The 19687-nt window shown below is 34.3% G+C and overlaps 1 protein-coding gene across 1 annotated transcript; it reads left to right on the top strand.

Annotated features, from left to right (window-relative positions):
- Positions 1–6548, top strand: LOC139481808 (uncharacterized). Its single transcript, XM_071265316.1, has 4 exons — positions 1–132; positions 2519–2615; positions 4920–5037; positions 5714–6548. The coding sequence occupies exons 1-4, from the start codon at positions 108–110 to the stop codon at positions 5777–5779; spliced, it is 306 nt and encodes a 101-aa protein (XP_071121417.1). The 5' UTR covers positions 1–107; the 3' UTR covers positions 5780–6548.
- The last annotated feature ends 13139 nt before the right edge of the window (positions 6549–19687 follow it).

Consider the following 19687-nt stretch of genomic DNA (forward strand, 5'->3'; position numbering starts at 1 on the left):
TGTAGAAAGGCGGGACCAGCATTTCGTTATGGAGACATGACAGCATGACAAATTTTATTTAGCGTTAGTTTCTTGGAGTGAATGCTAGACATCGGTAAAACTGTGCAATGGCTGATACGGAGGACCCACATTGTAAGTTTTGCATTTGTGTGTTTCGTTACGGTTTTCTTTTCTCCCACAATTGATATTATTTTTGAAAATTGTTTTCCCTTTCAAACATGCTACTGTATGATGATTTAGTCTTATTAATCTGGCAAATTGTTTAAAATGTGGCAATGCAAATTCAGCAAAATGGCGTCCGATAATATGGGCATTATGAGATTTAGTAGAGAAGCCTTGTCATTTTTAGACTCTGAAAAACTTCTCGATTGTTTATTAGAAGTTTTAAGGCAAATAAAAGTTGTTTTTTTTTTAAATACATTGTTTATACTCGATCGAACGTTATCGATCTTTTGAAGAAAAAAAAAACATTATTTCATAAAATCAAGATTAAATGATTGAAAGAATATAACAATGCTTAATTCTGCAATCACCCAACTAATGTACAAAATAGGTCTATAAATATGTGTTTGCTATTATATGGTTGTATGGTTTACAAATAATTTAACCTGATATATTGCTGCTAAGTTCATCGAACGGCAATCTTAAAATTACTGCTTACGTCATAGGTACATGTATTTTTGGGGTCTTCATCGTGGTCCGCGTTTAATACATGTCGATTTTTTTTTATAAGAAACAAAGACGTGGGTTGGAAATTTCCAAACTCAAACTAATCGTTAAAATGTCGTTGTACAGTTGCAGAATAATGAAAGAATACGCACTTTTTAGGATGAATTTGTACTCGCTACGACACAAAAAAAAATCTTTCGATTTTGTATTTTTTTTTCAAAGTTTGTACAAATAAATACATTTGAAATTTTCCTTCAATGCACATATATTAAAGTATATTGGTCGACGTAGTTGATTTGAAGAGATTCGGTGCTTACTATGTGGATAAGTAGAAAACAGAAAACACAACTAAAAAAATATATGATGGTTTATACTATAGGTTTTCTCGTTATAAAAGAAAGAAAATGTACCTTTACCTACAATGACACTTAAATCTAAAAAACAAGTAATTGAGAAACGGGAACTAAATGTTTTAAAGACTAACATATATACACTACATTCTGTGTTTAAGAGGATTTTTTTTTAAAGCTTACACATTTCTGAAAATATTATTTTCATCTGTGATAGGTCATTGTTTGTAAAGGTGGTATCTTTTTACTCTCTAGGTATGCACACAAGGAAATAATTATCTTAATTTGATATATGGAAAAGTAAATTAAGGAATTTTGGTAGATTAAAGTTGAAAGGTTGTTTATTTTGCTATAAATGATGCACATTTTTTTCATTTACTTCTTTATGAGTAACTTGTAATATACGTACAGCTATGTCTATTACATGTATGTAAAAGAAATCTGATGGTGACCGCTATTAAAGTAATTTTGGTACATCACTTACTTTTGCGATAAATCCATATTTAGTTTAGAGAAAAGCATGGGAAATAGATTTACTGTTAACCAGATACAAGTACCAAGTTAAATTTTCAAAACTGGGGGTAAACACATATTATTACATTGTATAATGAAGTTTAAAGAAATGCTTCTTAAATGTCCTTATTATATTTATTGCCTTAAATAGAAGGTAGAATTTTATTTGAGTCACGACTGGGAAATACGTGATTAAAAAATATCAAAATGACACTATTATACACATATATGTGTTTTGTCTTGTATCAATTCTACACAGGAAAATTTAACGTGAATTTCACCTCAAACGAGCTTATACATGATCTCACGTGAACATTATCATGTGAATTTCACATGAATTGAGATTCACATTAATCTCATGTGAAATTTTTCACGTGAATTTCACATGAACTTTTACCCCCCAAAAAGGGTACTTTTCTTGATTTCAATCAGATTTAAAAATTTAAATGTTATTTGAATTATGTTATTTTACAAATTCACGTGAATTTCGCATGAAAAAAACTCATGTGATTCTCATGTGAAATTCATATGAGTTTCACATAAAACTCACATTAAACTCACATGAACTGATTTCACGTTAGTTTCACGTACATGTATAAGCTCGTTTGAGGTGAAATTTATGTGAATTTCACGTGAGATTCACATGCATTTAAATTCACATGAAATTAATGTGAACAAAATTTGCGTAAATCTCCAACTTAGTTAATTGATACGCAGTCTATGGAAAGTGCGAATCGATAGACGTTGGTTCTGTGACAAACCTCCATGTTTTAAAAAAAAAATTATACAATTATTTACCGATAAACCTTTTTTTTTTGTATTACTTATTTGATAACCGTCTACGATTTTCCAAAAACGCATCTCGTGTACAAATAAAATATCGCTATTCTACAAATAAAAAGTATTTCTCGATTCGCATTTTCAATAGACTGATACTGGAAATAATATAAAAAAAACACCTCATGATATTTATCTATTTGCTTTAGATGTATCTGGAAACAACAACGGAAAACTAACGTACAGTGGTAAAGGAAAAGTTGTAGATGGTGCAGATGGTGTACGAATTGAAGTCACGGAAATTGGGTACGTGTATTTCTGTTCTTTAAAAGGTTCAAAATGTAACAGGGCTAAACATTTTTGCAAACAATGTTAATGATATGAATCCGGACTAGGATAAACAAAAAATATTTTTAAAAAGAACTACAAGAATTATCACCGTGAACACCAAATGTTTTTTTTTTTTTGACAATGTGAGACATTTTTTACTCCATCTATAGTTGAAATAGCTGTGACTGTGCAGTTCATATATTTCGGTCGATAGAGACCGGTTAATTTAACCATCAATCTCTTTTTTTCTTCAATACAATGAATCATATATTAATATTAGTTAATTGCTGTTTAATACCAGCGGCAAATATTAGATGCATTTTCAGACGATTATTTATGCAAATGAAATGATATTGTAAAGCTGCAACTTAGCTTTCGGTTATAATATATCAAAAATGTGATATCTTAGTATATTGGGGTTTAATTATTCATTAACATGAATAGTTTGTTTACAATGAAATGAAAATTTCTAACACAACGAATAATTAAAATTACAATGCTGACTTTATAAATTGATTCAAATGGTATTAACATTGAATATTTATCTTATATATAAAATAAAATCGAAAAGGGCGGTTTTTTTTTTTGGGGGGGGGGGGGACGTAAAAAAAAACCCCATCTTTTTCGTCTTTGTTTACAAATTTTCAATGACCACCGGCACCAGTCAAGACAAAACCACCAGCACAGAACGTTTTCTCGCAAGACAACCTTACCCATCGTGAATTAGGTCGATATGATACGTATTGATCATAATAATGGCACGATGCAGATTCAGAAACAACTTACGTATATATACGGTTTATGCATTGTTATCGTACCTCCTATATATTTCTAGTAATTTGATTGTTGAAACGCAAACGCGTGGAGACTGTGTATATTCCATATTAGGTTAGTAGGCTAGGCTTATTTCAATACACGGTTAATAGTGGTGTTACTATCCTTTATAGAAACAACACGGTACTGATGAACACTCTTAAAGGTTGAAAAAAATGCATAAAACACATTTAAAGTAACAAGTTGGTATTGTTGGCATTAGTTTAAATTTGTAGATACCAATGGAAATAGGTTCTTTATACTAACGGTATTGAAGACTTGATCACTTTGATAGGCCACTAGTCTAAATAGCATATGTTTAGATAGTCGGTAAGAAAAATATGTCGTACAGTGTGCTAGTGAGCTAATACGATATATATGGCGTTAGTAGATTCCATATGGGGATTGAAGCTTCTGAATCACTCTCACCCATTTTGAATTTACTGACCTCATACATGTATACATCGATTAGATCACTAGCACACTATGTAACTTATGATATTATTTATCTCAGATTTATAGATCTATAGATGTATAGATCTTCAAATTTGCATAAGAAAATGTTTACTTCTTTTCACAGTGGAATCGAACCCTTGCTTATGTGACATCGTATAGTTACATTGCCTGCACGTTGCCCAGACATAGACCCTAGACTATCTTGGCTATATATAAATATAGCGTTCGGAGATCGAGTAATGCCTTTCCTCGTCGGATTTTAAAGGATGTGTTACACAGTACATAATATAAATGGCAAGCACCTTTAAGACAATCTATTTCGATGAGGCAGCTAGGATAATATAATTCGTATCGAATTCGGCCCAACAAAATTAGATATGTTAGATCTGTAAAAATGCGTCAGCTGCGTTAAAAAAGTATACGTGCAAATTTGAATATATCTTTAAGATTTATTTTACATTTATACTGCAACTAGTGGTAACATAGCTATATTTTGTATAATGTTAATTTCATCATTGAACGCTTTCTCCACAATCAGGGGTCCATTAAGGGATGAAAATAAGTTTGACATTTGTGTTACGATTTATAAAGCTATCAATGTATTAATTTAAGTTGCAGTATAAAAACAATACTAGGGCAATGTCATAAAACTATACACGTATTGTAACCGGCGCAAAACTGGGGAGGGGCTCCGTAAAACCTCGTCCTTCACCAGTTTCTCAGCATCATACAAAAAGTGTATATTTTCCTGACATTGACCTAATATTGTATATATAATTATGTTGATTACATGTTTTACTAAGTATAATCTTTAGCGACTATACATGTATTAAAAGACATTACGTTATCAGCCACCAAGTTAACATTTTATTTAGGTACTCGGAGGCCGGCGAGGGGTATTGATGTTATACATACATGTACATATAGCTAAATGCCTATGCATAATATCTTGCTACATGTATGTATGTGATGCAAGTATTTATTTTCATTTACTAAGCACTTTTTTTCCAGAACGTCATTGGAATTCAAAACCGACTTTGAAGGCAAGACACATTATAAATCTGAAACACCAAATGACGACTACAAAAGTAACACATATGAATTCATTCGAAAGAGAGGAAATCCAGAGGTAAAAAAAAAAAAGAAAATTCACTTTTCTATAAAACCAAAAACTGTTATAGCATTTTAAAATGTATAATACTTCTGAGTTGAACTAGATGTTTGGTTACTTTTAAAAAATATACACAGCTAATTTTGCATTTAACACAGTACTAATTAATAGTTTAATCGAATTATATAGTATTACATGAGTGTTATTAAAATATAACCATTCACACACACATAAACCTTCAAGATCTGCATGCTACATAAGACAAGTATAACGTATTTAGTACTGTACATAAGAGATGGGTACATCTATCACGATCTAACGATTGTGATGGCATCTTTGTAATTGGTAACACTTCTTGGAAAAAATTAAAGAATAACGACACCATGCATTCAAACGTAACACAGATGTCGGTTTGCAAAAATTATGTTTAAGAATTAATACCGCAAGTACCCTTAAAAGATCTTTAAACCAAAACAGTTGGTATTTTTTAAACTATGTAAATGGACAACATTTATGTATTAAGTGTTACATAAATGGTTTTTGACCGTAAAAACAATATGCATAACAAGAATAAACACATAAAGACTGGTTTGCTTTCGAGATTTTAAAATTACATAAATATCATTGATGCAGTTAGTAGATGTTTGAAGGAATGAATTTACAAAATGCATCATCTAAGACTTTTTATTCATAGGTAAATTTCAGGACACAAGACGGAAACAGTTACATCACATTTAGTCTAACAAAGATTAAGAAGTGAAATGTTGTGCAACATCAAAACAATCGTAGAATGTTTGAAGTGAATGCACAAACACCATATATTATGTTGTAAAAAAATGTATAATATATAAGGTCATTCTTTGCCGTTCTTTACATTTAGATTGATTCAAACTTTCTGAATTTTACTGTCAATCAAATAATAAAAAAGGAGCTGGGACAACAGGGCCCTTATTTCGCCAAAAATATAAATTGAAATTGAAAAGTTACCATACATATTCTTAAATTTTTGTAAATTCAAGAAGTTAAATTTTCACATCAAACGAGTTACTATGGCAACAAGCCATGACGAACATTGTATATTTTGTAACATTTCTTGTTTTCCTTGTTCAAAATCTTTTTTAAAGTATAATTTAGATTGGAAAAGTGTGTGTGCACCTTGAAACAAAATTATATTTGGGGATATTATATATTTATCAATAGTTATAATAAAACTTTTCATAAATAATTTTGATGTGTCTTTGTTGCGCACGATGTTTTCACAATGGAAATAATAATGGAAAACTACATCGATTCTTAACTTTTCTTCGTTTTCATGAATATAGTGCATATTTTGGCGTAATTGTGGTTTCATATAAAGTCATGTAGCATCAAAAGCCTTATGTAATTCATTTATTATATTTCTTGATTTTATTCATTTCCAAACATTATGTACAATTTTGAAATAATTCCCTAACGCTTCAGTGTCCTGGCCATAACCAGGCCTTAAAGGCCTCTACTTGTTTACTGTTACAATAAAATATGATATATTATGTGTCTTCTAATATAACATTTTATTCTAACTCATTTGCAACTTTAATATTTTTTCTTTATCTTAATCTTTTTACTGTCATGTATCAAGTCTGTTATAGTATGAAATTCAAAACAGTGTGGCTGTGGCCATTGATTGACACATTAAATTCATCCATTGACTGGGACAATTTACGTGAACGTTTGTCTGTAACGACCACTGTTCACGACGTACCTACGATAGACATTTAAACTGTGGGGTCACCAAAGGTTTCTTAACGCCTTTAATTATAAAGTAATTCGAAAAAAATAATCAGGAATAACCTTTATGTTTTGATTTATATAATTGGTATAAATCAAAACATCGTGTTATTTCTGATTAATTTTTTCGAATTACTTTATTGAGGTGTTGAGAACCTTTGGTGACCCCATAGTTTAAGTGTCTTTAAAAAGTACATAGTGATCAGTGGTCTTTACATACAAACGTTCACCTAAATTGTCCCAGTCAATGGATGAATTTAATGTGTCAATCAATGGCCACAGCCACCATGTTTTGAATTTCATTCTATGTGTTCCTTAATTTGAATTGTTGTCTGTATTTAACCGGACGGACAATGCACTGGTATCACTGACATTTTATTTTTATAAATAGAAAATTCAAAATGCTAATGTAACTATATGTATTGGCTTCCAATGCTGTTACAGTTTTAACGTAATAAATCGTAGGCCAAAACTTACAAAATACTAGGAATAGAAACCAGTGACATTGCAGTCAATCATATTAAGCAGAAACAATTTTGCATGCCACAACGATAACAGTGGATGCAGCTTATAAATGTAGGATGGCTGCGTCGAAATCGCAAAAGTGTTCGTTAAAACTATACAGTTGAAATTTTTGTATGATAACCATTTTTTAGTAGCATATACAATCTTTTCGACATTTCAAATCGTTTGGTTTGAAAATATCTAAAATTAATGAGCATATACCTTTACCTCCGCAATCTTCATTAAACACATTCAAATGTGCATGTTGAAACTATATAACTGTGAAAACTGATAATATAAAAATTTAGAGATGCTATATAATTGTCAATGTACAACTATATATCAACCATATATACTAACGCAGATAAAAGAGAACATGCGTTAATTTTCTGATGTAAAAAAAAAAGCGAAATGAATGGGCATTGACAAAGGGCCATAAGTTCCCTGTCACGAAGTAAAAGCCTTGCTAAAGGTGGTACCTAACACTACAGGGAGATAACTCTGTAATATCAGCTAAACGTTTATTCACGTTGTGTTGTTAAGGGAATATTAAAGCTTCTCATTGGTCAAAACTAGTCTTTGTCAAACTGCTATGTAACCAGTGTAATTTTTCTGATAAAATGGTTGGTTCAATTTTTTTGAAATTTTCATATTTTTGTCAAAGGGTTAAAGTAAATACTTTGTCAAAATTTTATGAAAATTAAACGAGCCAAATTAATTTTAGTCAAGGTGTTGGGTACCACCTTAAGTAACTATGTCATCCGTTTGACTGTGTAGGATGTATACATCCGCCGCCACGTAAAGTCGGAATTTGGATATAAAATGCAATGCTTCGTTAGTGAGAGTGGATCCGTCTTATTATTATTTTACAATTGGAGTGGAAATTCTCGTCCTTCATCGTAATCGACATACTTTTTACAATCTACCTATTTCATTAATTGAACAATTGTTGATACATTCTTGTCCTGAATATGCGTGAAATACTTGCCACTGATTTTTAAGTAGACGTACAAAATGTACCTTATTCGATTACATTGTTAATATGTTCTTGTTCTAAATATGCGTGAAATACTGCCACTGAGTGTTTAGCAGACGTACAAAATGTACATTATTCAGTTACATTGTTGATATGTTCTTGTCCTTAATATGAGTGAAATACTTGCCACTGAGTGTTTATCAGACGTACAAAATGTACATTATTCAATTACAATGTTGATATGTTCTTGTCCTGAATATGAGTGAAAGACTTGCCACTGAGTGTTTAGCAGACAAACAAAATGTACATTATTCAGTTACATTGTTGATATGTTCTTGTCCTTAATATGAGTGAAATACTTGCCACTGAGTGTTAAGCAGACGTACAAAATGTACATTATTCAGTTACATTGTTGATATGTTCTTGTCCTTAATATGAGTGAAATACTTGCCACTGAGTGTTTATTAGACGAACAAAATGTACATTATTCAATTACAATGTTGATATGTTCTTGTCCTGAATATGAGTGAAATACTTGCCACTAAGTGTTAAGCAGACGTACAAAATGTACATTATTCAGTTACATTGTTGATATGTTCTTGTCCTTAATATGAGTGAAATACTTGCCACTGAGTGTTTATTAGACGTACAAAATTTACATTATTCAATTACAATGTTGATATGTTCTTGTCCTTAATATGCGTGAAATACTTGCCACTGAGTGTTTAGCAGACGTACAAAATGTACATCATTCAATTACAATGTTGATATGTTCTTGTCCTGAATATGAGTGAAATACTTGCCACTGAGTGTTAAGCAGACGTACAAAATGTACATTATTCAATTACAATGTTGATATGTTCTTGTCCTGAATATGAGTGAAAGACTTGCCACTGAGTGTTTAGCAGACATACAACATGTACATTATTCATTTACATTGTTGATATGTTCTTGTCCTGAATATGCGTTAAATACTTGCTACTGATTGTTCAGCAGAAGTACAAAATGTACATCATTCTATTACAATGTTGATATGTTCGTGTCCTGGATAAGCGTGAAATACTTGACACTGTATGTTTAATAGACTTAAGCCTTTCAATCACATTGATGATATATATTCTAAATATAATGAAATACTTGCCACTGGATGTGAAACGGACTAAAATCGATCAACAACATTGTTGATTTGTTCTCGTCCTGCATGGGCGTGAATTACATGTCTTGCCACTTAATGCTTGACAGACTTAAATCGGTGATCACATTGTTGATGTGTTTTCGTTCTGAATCTGCATGATGACTTGCCACTTAATATTTAGCAGACTTACATTTTTTAAGTCTATCAAATTCTATTGTTCAGGTGTTTTCGTCCTAGTTTTCGATTTCCACTGATGCATTGTACCTTTCGGAAATTATGATTGTGTTTACTGAAATAACCATCAAAAGTGATAGTTAGATGAATACAATTGTTACTAACATTAGAAGATGTGGTATGATTGCCAGTGAGACAACTCTTTAGCAGAGACTTACTGGAGAAGAAGTTTACCCTGACTTCAAGTTGTGATGGTTCGAAGGATGCATCAGTTAAAGTAAAATTTTAGTCGATAGGAATCGTATAAAAATAATGTCCCTGAAAATTGTAATTACCGAAACGTATAATAGTTTCCATAAGTTATTGATGATAACTATTGTTTACGGAATATTTAACGAATTTCAATAGGTTGGCAAGCTAAACAGGCTGAAACATGTGGTTATCTTATTGGCAAACAGGCTGTATAAGTGGTTGTCTAATTGGCAAACCTGCTGTAACATGTGGTTGTCTCATTGGAAAACAGGCTGTGACATGTGTTTGTCTCATTGGCGAACAGGCTGTGACATGTGGTTGTCTTATTATCAAACAGGCTGTATCATGTGGTTGTCTTATTGGCAAACAGGCTGTAGCATGTGGTTGTCTTATTGGCAAACAGGCTGTAAAATGTTGTTGTCTTATTTGCAAACAGGCTGTATCATGTGGTTGTCTTATTGGCAAACAGGCTGTATCATGTGGTTGTCTTATTGGCAAACAGGCTGTATCATGTGGTTGTCTTATTGACAAACAGGCTGTATCATGTGGTTGTCTCATTGACAAATAGGCTGTTACATGTGGTTGTCTCATTGGCTAACATTCTAGAACATGTGGTTGTATCATTGGCAAACATGCTGGAACATGTGGTTGTCTCAATGGCAAATATGCTGGAACATATGGTTGTCTCAATGGCAAACAGGCTGTATCATGTGGTTGTCTCATTGGCAAACAGGTTGTAACATGTGGTTGTCTTATTGGCAAACAGGCTTTATCATGTGGTTGTCCCATTGGCAAACATGCTGTAACATGTGGTTGTATTATTGGCAAACAGGCTGCAACATGTGGTTGTCTTATTTGCAAACAGGCTGTAACATGTGGTTGTCTCATTGGCAAACAGGCTGTAACATGTGATTGTCTCATTGGCAAACATTCTATAACATGTGGTTGTATCATTGGCAAACATGCTGGAAAATGTGGTTGTCTCATTGGGAAACAGGCTGTAACATGTGGTTGTCTTATTGACAAACAGGGTGTAATATGTTGTTGACGTATTTGCAAACAAGCTGTAACATATTGTTGTCTCATTGGCAAACATGCTGTAACATGTGGTTGTCTCATTGGCAAACAGGCTGTAGCATCTGGTTGTCTTCTTGGCAATCAGGCTGTAACCTGTTGTTGTCTTATTGGCAAAAAGGCTGTAACATGTGGTTGTCTCATTGGCAAACAGGCTGTGACATGTGGTTGTCTTATTGGCAAACAGGCTGTAGCATGTGGTTGTCTTATTGGCAAACAGGATGTATCATGTGATTGTTTTATTGGCAAACAGGCTGTATCATGTGGTTGTCTCATTGACAGACAGGCTGTAACATGTGGTTGTCTCATTGGCAAACATTCTAGAACATGTGGTTGTATCATTGGCAAACATGCTGGGTCATGTGGTTGTCTCAATGGCAAATATGTTGTATCATGTGGTTGTCTCATTGGCAAACAGGCTGTAGCATGTGGTTGTCTCATTGGCAAACAGGCTGTAACATGTGGTTGTCTTATTGGCAAACAGGCTGTATCATGTGGTTGTCCCATTGGCAAACAGGCTGTATCATGTGGTTGTCTAATTGGCAAACATGCTGTGACATGTGGTTGTTTCATTGGCAAACAGGCTGTAACATGTGGTTGTCTCATTGGCAAACATTCTATAACATGTGGTTGTATAATTGGCAAACATGCTGGAAAATGTGGTTGTCTCGTTGGCAAACAGGCTGTAACATGTAGTTATCTTATTGGAAAATAGGCTGTAACATGTTGTTGACGTATTTTCAAACAGGCTGTAACATATTGTTGTCTCATTGGCAAACATGCTGTAACATGTGGTTGTCTCATTGCCAAACAGGCTGTAGCATGTGGTTGTCTTCTTGGCAATCAGGCTGTAACCTGTTGTTGTCTTATTGGCAAACAGGCTGTAACATGTGGTTGTCTCATTGGCAAACAGGCTGTGACATGTGGTTGTCTTATTGGCAATCAGGCTGTAACATGGTGTTGTCTTTTTGGCAAACAGGCTGTAACATGTGGTTGTCTTATTGGCAAACAGGCTGTATCATGTGGTTGTCTTATTGGCAAACAGGCTGTATCATGTGGTTGTCTCAATGACAAACAGGCTGTAACATGTGATTTTCTCATTGGCAAACATTATGGAACATGTGGTTGTCTTATTGGCAAACATGCTGGAACATGTGGTTGTCTCAATGGCAAATATGCTGGAACATATGGTTGTCTCATTGGCAAACAGGCTGTATCATGTGGTTGTCTCATTGGCAAACAGGCTGTAGCATGTGGTTGTCTCATTGGCAAACAGGTTTAATCATGTGGTCTTATTGGCAAACAGGCTGTAACATGTGGTTGTCCCATTTGCAACCAGGCTGTATCATGTGGTTGTCTTATTGGCAAACAGGCTGTAACATGTGGTTGTCTTTTTTGCAAACAGGCTGTAACATGTGGTTGTCTTATTGGCAAACAGGCTGTAACATGTGGTTGTCTCATTGGCAAACATTCTAGAACATGTGGTTGTATCATTGGCAAACATGCTGGGTCATGTGGTTGTCTCAAAGGCAAATATGTTGGAACATATGGTTGTCTCATTGGCAAACAGGCTGTATCATGTGGTTATCTCATTGGCAAACAGGCTGTAGCATGTGGTTGTCTCATTGACAAACAGGCTGTAACATGTGGTTGTCTTATTGGCAAACAGGCTGTATCATGTGGTTGTCCAATTGGCAAACAGGCTGTATCATGTGGTTGTCTTATTGGCAAACATGCTGTAACATGTGGTTGTTTCATTGGCAAACAGGCTGTAACATGTGGTTGTCTTATTTGAAAACAGGCTGTAACATGTGGTTGTCTCATTGGCAAACAGGCTGTAACATGTGGTTGTCTCATTGGCAAACATTCTATAACATGTGGTTGTATAATTGGCAAACATGCTAGAAAATGTGGTTGTCTCATTGGCAAACAGGCTGTAACATGTAGTTTTCTTATTGGCAAACAGGGTGTAACATGTTGTTGACGTATTTGCAAACAGGCTGTAACATATTGTTGTCTCATTGGGAAACATGCTGTAACATGTGTTTGTTTCATTGGCAAATAGGCTGTAGCATGTGGTTGTCTTCTTGGCAATCAGGTTGTAACCTGTTGGTGTCTTATTGGCAAACAGGCTGTAACATGTGGTTGTCTCATTGGCAAACAGGCTGTATCATGTGGTTGTCTTATTGGCAAACAGGCTGTATCATGTGGTTGTCTTATTGGCAAACAGGCTGTATCATGTGGTTGTCACATTGACAAACAGGCTGTAACATGTGGTTGTCTCATTGGCAAACATTCTGGAACATGTGGTTGTATCATTGGCAAACATGCTGGAACATGTGGTTGTCTCAATGGCAAATATGCTGGAACATATGGTTGTCTCATTGGCAAACAGGCTGTATCATGTGGTTGTCTCATTGGCAAACAGGCTGTAGCATGTGGTTGTCTCATTGGCAAACAGGTTTTATCATGTGGTCTTATTGGCAAACAGGCTGTAACATGTGGTTGTCCCATTGGCAACCAGGCTGTACCATGTGGTTGTCTTATTGGCAAACGTGCTGTAACATGTGGTTGTCTCATTGACAAACAGGCTGTAACATGTGGTTGTCTTTTTTGCAAACAGGCTGTAACATGTGGTTGTCTCATTGACAAACAGGCTGTAACATGTGATTTTCTCATTGGCAAACATTCTGGAACATGTGGTTGTCTTATTGGCAAACATGCTGGAACATGTGGTTGTCTCAATGGCAAATATGCTGGAACATATGGTTGTCTCATTGGCAAACAGGCTGTATCATGTGGTTGTCTCATTGGCAAACAGGCTGTAGCATGTGGTTGTCTCATTGGCAAACAGGTTTAATCATGTGGTCTTATTGGCAAACAGGCTGTAACATGTGGTTGTCCCATTTGCAACCAGGCTGTATCATGTGGTTGTCTTATTGGCAAACAGGCTGTAACATGTGGTTGTCTTTTTTGCAAACAGGCTGTAACATGTGGTTGTCTTATTGGCAAACAGGCTGTAACATGTGGTTGTCTCATTGGCAAACATTCTAGAACATGTGGTTGTATCATTGGCAAACATGCTGGGTCATGTGGTTGTCTCAAAGGCAAATATGTTGGAACATATGGTTGTCTCATTGGCAAACAGGCTGTATCATGTGGTTATCTCATTGGCAAACAGGCTGTAGCATGTGGTTGTCTCATTGACAAACAGGCTGTAACATGTGGTTGTCTTATTGGCAAACAGGCTGTATCATGTGGTTGTCCAATTGGCAAACAGGCTGTATCATGTGGTTGTCTTATTGGCAAACATGCTGTAACATGTGGTTGTTTCATTGGCAAACAGGCTGTAACATGTGGTTGTCTTATTTGAAAACAGGCTGTAACATGTGGTTGTCTCATTGGCAAACAGGCTGTAACATGTGGTTGTCTCATTGGCAAACATTCTATAACATGTGGTTGTATAATTGGCAAACATGCTAGAAAATGTGGTTGTCTCATTGGCAAACAGGCTGTAACATGTAGTTTTCTTATTGGCAAACAGGGTGTAACATGTTGTTGACGTATTTGCAAACAGGCTGTAACATGTTGTTGACGTATTTGCAAACAGGCTGTAACATATTGTTGTCTCATTGGGAAACATGCTGTAACATGTGTTTGTTTCATTGGCAAATAGGCTGTAGCATGTGGTTGTCTTCTTGGCAATCAGGTTGTAACCTGTTGGTGTCTTATTGGCAAACAGGCTGTAACATGTGGTTGTCTCATTGGCAAACAGGCTATATCATGTGGTTGTCTTATTGGCAAACAGGCTGTATCATGTGGTTGTCTTATTGGCAAACAGGCTGTATCATGTGGTTGTCACATTGACAAACAGGCTGTAACATGTGGTTGTCTCATTGGCAAACATTCTGGAACATGTGGTTGTATCATTGGCAAACATGCTGGAACATGTGGTTGTCTCAATGGCAAATATGCTGGAACATATGGTTGTCTCATTGGCAAACAGGCTGTATCATGTGGTTGTCTCATTGGCAAACAGGCTGTAGCATGTGGTTGTCTCATTGGCAAACAGGTTTTATCATGTGGTCTTATTGGCAAACAGGCTGTAACATGTGGTTGTCCCATTGGCAACCAGGCTGTACCATGTGGTTGTCTTATTGGCAAACGTGCTGTAACATGTGGTTGTCTCATTGACAAACAGGCTGTAACATGTGGTTGTCTTTTTTGCAAACAGGCTGTAACATGTGGTTGTCTCATTGGCAAACAGGCTGTAACATGTGGTTGTCTCATTGGCAAACATTCTGGAACATGTGGTTGTATCATTGGCAAACATGCTGGTAAATGTGGTTGTCTCAATGGCAAACAGGCTGTAACATGTGGTTGTCTTATTCGCAAACAGGCTGTAACATGTTGTTGACGTATTTGCAATCAGGCTGTAACATATTGTTGTCTCATCGGCAAACATGCTGTAACATGTGGTTGTCTCATTGGCAAACAGGCTGTAGCATGTGGTTGTCTCATTGGCAGACAGGTTGTATCATGTGGTTGTCTTTTTGGTAAACAGGCTGTAACATGTGGTTGTCTCATTGACTTTCAAGCTGTAACATGTGGTTGTCTCATTGGCAATCATACAACATCTTCTTATTTTTATATTTAATGAGATAAGGAATACATTTGTATCTTTTAACGTCATACGGCTGATTTAATGTTTTATACAGTAAAGCGATTATTTGGTTGTTGTTTTTTTAGTCGTTTGAGATTGTTTTCTGGTAGACGGTAGATAACTAGATTTACAATATATGTACATTCTTGGAAAATATATTATTTATTTTTGTAACTTCAGACGAACTTTTAATTATATTAACAGGACGAAAAGAGAGGTTCATTGAGCTTTTCTCTGGTTTCGTAGCAAGTACAATTCAATTTTATATTTCCGACAATGTACATATATTGTTTGTATCCAGTAATTTAAACATGACACTTTGAGGTTTAGTTGTTTTGAATCTTATTTATTTTCTCTGATTTTTAAAAAAAAAAGTCGACATTGCTAAAAGACAGCGAAGAAATTCCCAAAATGAACAGTTTTCCAAAACGAAATATTCACATTAACTATAAAAAAGAAGATATGGTATGATTGCCAATGAGACAACTATCCACAAAAGACCAAAATGACACAGACATTAACAACTATAGGTCACCGTACGGCCTGCAACAATGAGCAAAGCCCATACCGCATAGTCAGCTATAATAGGCCCCGATCAGAACGTTTGTTCAAAGTGGCAGCTGAGTAACAGGAGATTCATCTGTAGAAGTACAAATAAAGCATACAAAATATGTCTTCACTGTTACAAACATGTCATTTATACATTATAGTTCCTGTTTGCAGGGTGAATTGTGAAACTTGCAGCTAGTATGTGCAAAACCGTCGTACTTACAAAACCAATTCAGGTACATGTATGTCGGACTTTTAAGTATTATCGGTTTCATAAATCTTTTATTGTTTACCTGAATATAGCTTTAAATCTTTTTGTTTTATCTTATTTAGATCTCGTAAGGTTTTTATCTTTTATTTTATTTGACTTTCAAGACAGACTTTTAAAGACATTGAATCCCTCGATTTTTTTGTGTCTCATTCTGTTCCTCAAAACTCAGAGGCGGATTTAGGGGGGGGCCAGGGGGCCCGGGCCCCCCCTTTTTGGGAAAAAATTTGGTTGCTTATATAGGGAATCACTGAAGCGTGACTGGAGCGGGCCCCCTCTTAGGTCAGTCAGTGGGCCCCCACTTATGAAAATTTCTGGATCCGCCACTGAAACTTGAATAAAACAAATTACCTTCACCTCATTTATACATTTCGCCAGCATGTGAGTGTGTATATGAACTTAAGAACGTTCAGCATTTGATACTCACTAATATTTTTCATATATTTTACAAACCTGTAAAATGACTTTTAAATGAACACACGTGCTTTGCTGTAAAAATATCTTGCATTTTTGTTTTAAATGAAATTAAAAAAAAAACATCCACTTATAAACAGTGCTTTTGGCAAGGTCACTTTTTTTCCATTTTTTTTATTTAGTAAATTTGCTTTCCTTTATCTTCTCGTATTATTCTTATTTAATATTTTATATGATGGAACGTTCTATTTTAATACACTTTTAAATGTGAATGATATGTTTTATACATAATTTTACGATCCTAATTATCAATAGACATAATCATTTCATAAGATGAAAAAAAACAGGTGATAACTTTTTTTTGCATGTATTAAAATATATTTTATGTTCCGACGTCAATTACTTTTACGTTGTTTTTGGTTATCTCTTTGCTACATGTATGTGAGTAATATTACTCAGTTAGAAAATATAGAATATCATTAAGATTGTTGAATTTGTAAACATGCTCATACGTTTTAAAATTTCTTTAATTGTACTGAACAACAACCAATATGTACAAATGAACTGCAGGGGCTTTGCTCATTGTTGATGGCCGTACGATGACCTATAGTTGTCTGTGTCATTCGGTCTTTTGTTGAGTGTTGTCTCATTGGCAATCACACCTCATCTTATTTTTATATCTATACAATGTAAGAAACTCAATAAAATGGAAAATGGAAATGGGGAATGTGTCAAAGAGACAACAACCAGATCAAAGAGTGGAAAACAGCCGAAGGCCACCAATGGGTCTTCAACGCAGCGAAAAAATCCAGTACCCGGAGGCGTGCTTCAGTTGGCCCCTAAATTAAAATGTGTACTAGTTCATTGATAATGTACGTTATACTAAACTCCAAAATATTTAAAAGAATCTTAAATTAAAAAATAATACAAGACTAATTGGTCAGAGGCTCCCAACTTGGAACAGGCTAAAAATGTGGTTGGGGTTAACATGTTTTTGAGCATCTACCTCTAGCCAATGTAAAAAAAAAAACACAGTTTAAGATTGAAATGATTACTTAAATGATGAACTATCAAATGATTACGTTTAAAGATGTGGGTTACATGTACATGTATACGTACCAACTAGACAGCAACCGAACGACACAAATAAACAGAATACAGTCATATAAAGTGCTACATACAGTTTGTAACATAAGCTAAGTGTCTATGAAAACAATACTTTACGCTTAACATAGTATCGGTGAAGCAAGCCTTAACTTACTTATCAATTTTTGCTATGAAAGTTTCATTGTATCTATTATAGTTTGCAAGATATTAGCCAACACAATAGTAAAAATCCCAAAATGGAGTCGCTTGACAATTTCGATGAATCAGATTTGACTAATTCTTGTCTCGTTGATCACTTTTGTTTTACATTTTTTTCTTCATCGATTATAATTTTCAAGATAACATAAAAAAAAAATTTAAAAAAAAGACATTGAAAAAGTCGCCATTTAAGGGCAATAACTCCTATAAGAAGGCCTCTGGGGGTCTTCGAAAATAGTTTTGGTTATTTGTAGAGGAGACGATTTTTGTATATGTGAACGGACGACGCCTTGGGTGATGAAAAAAGCTCACTTGGCTCTTTGGGGCGATTGAACTAAAAAAAATAATGGATTGCATTACAGAGACAAATATCGTTGCTTTTGGTGATATCAGGCCCTGCAATAGTTTGCGTTTTATAGCACTTAACTCATAATTTCAAATCATGGGAATAAACTCATACATGCAATGCGAAACCGATACACGGAAATCACAACTGGTGTGAAATCTACTTTGAATTCATTTTAGAAAATAAAATACTTAAACTTTGATTAAAGTTCGATTTAAATAAGAAAGAAATCCACTTGACAGGGGAAAAAACAATTGAAGTCACGAGATAGTACAGATACATATAGACGGAAATGTTAAACATGTTACAGATGAATGACAAAAATAGAATTCAATAATGACAGATAAAAGTCAAGGTCAAGGTATATACTTAAACTTTTACCAAAGAAGAAACCAAGCTGTTTTTTCCTGATATCTTATATCTTAAATGTATCTGACATAATGAAGACCTCAATATTATTGTCGTAACAATATTATAAATTACGTCCGCCTACGATAGAAGGGTACTTACATGTCAGGCGCGTAGCTACGTTTACGTCTAAACACCCGGGCGTACACTTGAATTTTGGTAAAAAAATTATTTTAATCTCAATATAAAGTATTAAAACAAATCTGGTTTAAAGCATATTATGATCTGTCTTTTTAATCTTTCTTCAATAGCATGTATTTGCAGAAAAAATGAGAAAAAAATTTCTTTCGATCAAATGGTACCGTATTAGATATTCGTTTATTTTTTGTCAGTCTGAATATGCTGGGATTTCCTCTTACTTTCCTTTCAGCTGAGATTCGATATGTGCTTCGAATTTTAGCTGAGCCTACATTTATGACACGAAAACAAGAAATAGCTATATATATATAGCAAACCTAGATTTCATCGGAGGCGTCAACATTTATGTAAAATATGTGGTAAAAAAATCAATATAAAATAGATTGGTCTTAATTATATTTTTATTTACTATTTTATTTACTAATTACGGATACCAACTGATGTTCTGCAATGTCAGTATTATTTGCATTTATCTAATTTAATTGGAGTATATTAGAACGAACCAACAATTCAATACATTACTGCTCATTTTGAATGAAATAGTACATAAAATAGTTACAGATCTTGAAAACTGTGTATATGTTTCTTTTTTTCAATTTGTTTCTAGTATACCATATTTTCGACATTCCTTTACATTGAAAGAAAGTACACGTATTAAATCAAAAATGTGTATCCTTTTTTTTTTTTTGTATCAA

The sequence above is a fragment of the Mytilus edulis genome, chromosome 7, assembly GCF_963676685.1.
Source record: "Mytilus edulis chromosome 7, xbMytEdul2.2, whole genome shotgun sequence".
Classification (NCBI taxonomy): Eukaryota; Metazoa; Mollusca; class Bivalvia; order Mytilida; family Mytilidae; genus Mytilus; species Mytilus edulis.

Bases quoted from the DNA above. Each gene is read 5' to 3' on its own strand.
- LOC139481808 (XM_071265316.1), top strand. From the start codon at position 108: ATGGCTGATACGGAGGACCCACATT. The intron at 133-2,518 runs GTAAGTTTTGCA...TATTTGCTTTAG, and splicing joins TGATACGGAGGACCCACATT to ATGTATCTGGAAACAACAAC. The intron at 2,616-4,919 runs GTACGTGTATTT...CTTTTTTTCCAG, and splicing joins ATTGAAGTCACGGAAATTGG to AACGTCATTGGAATTCAAAA.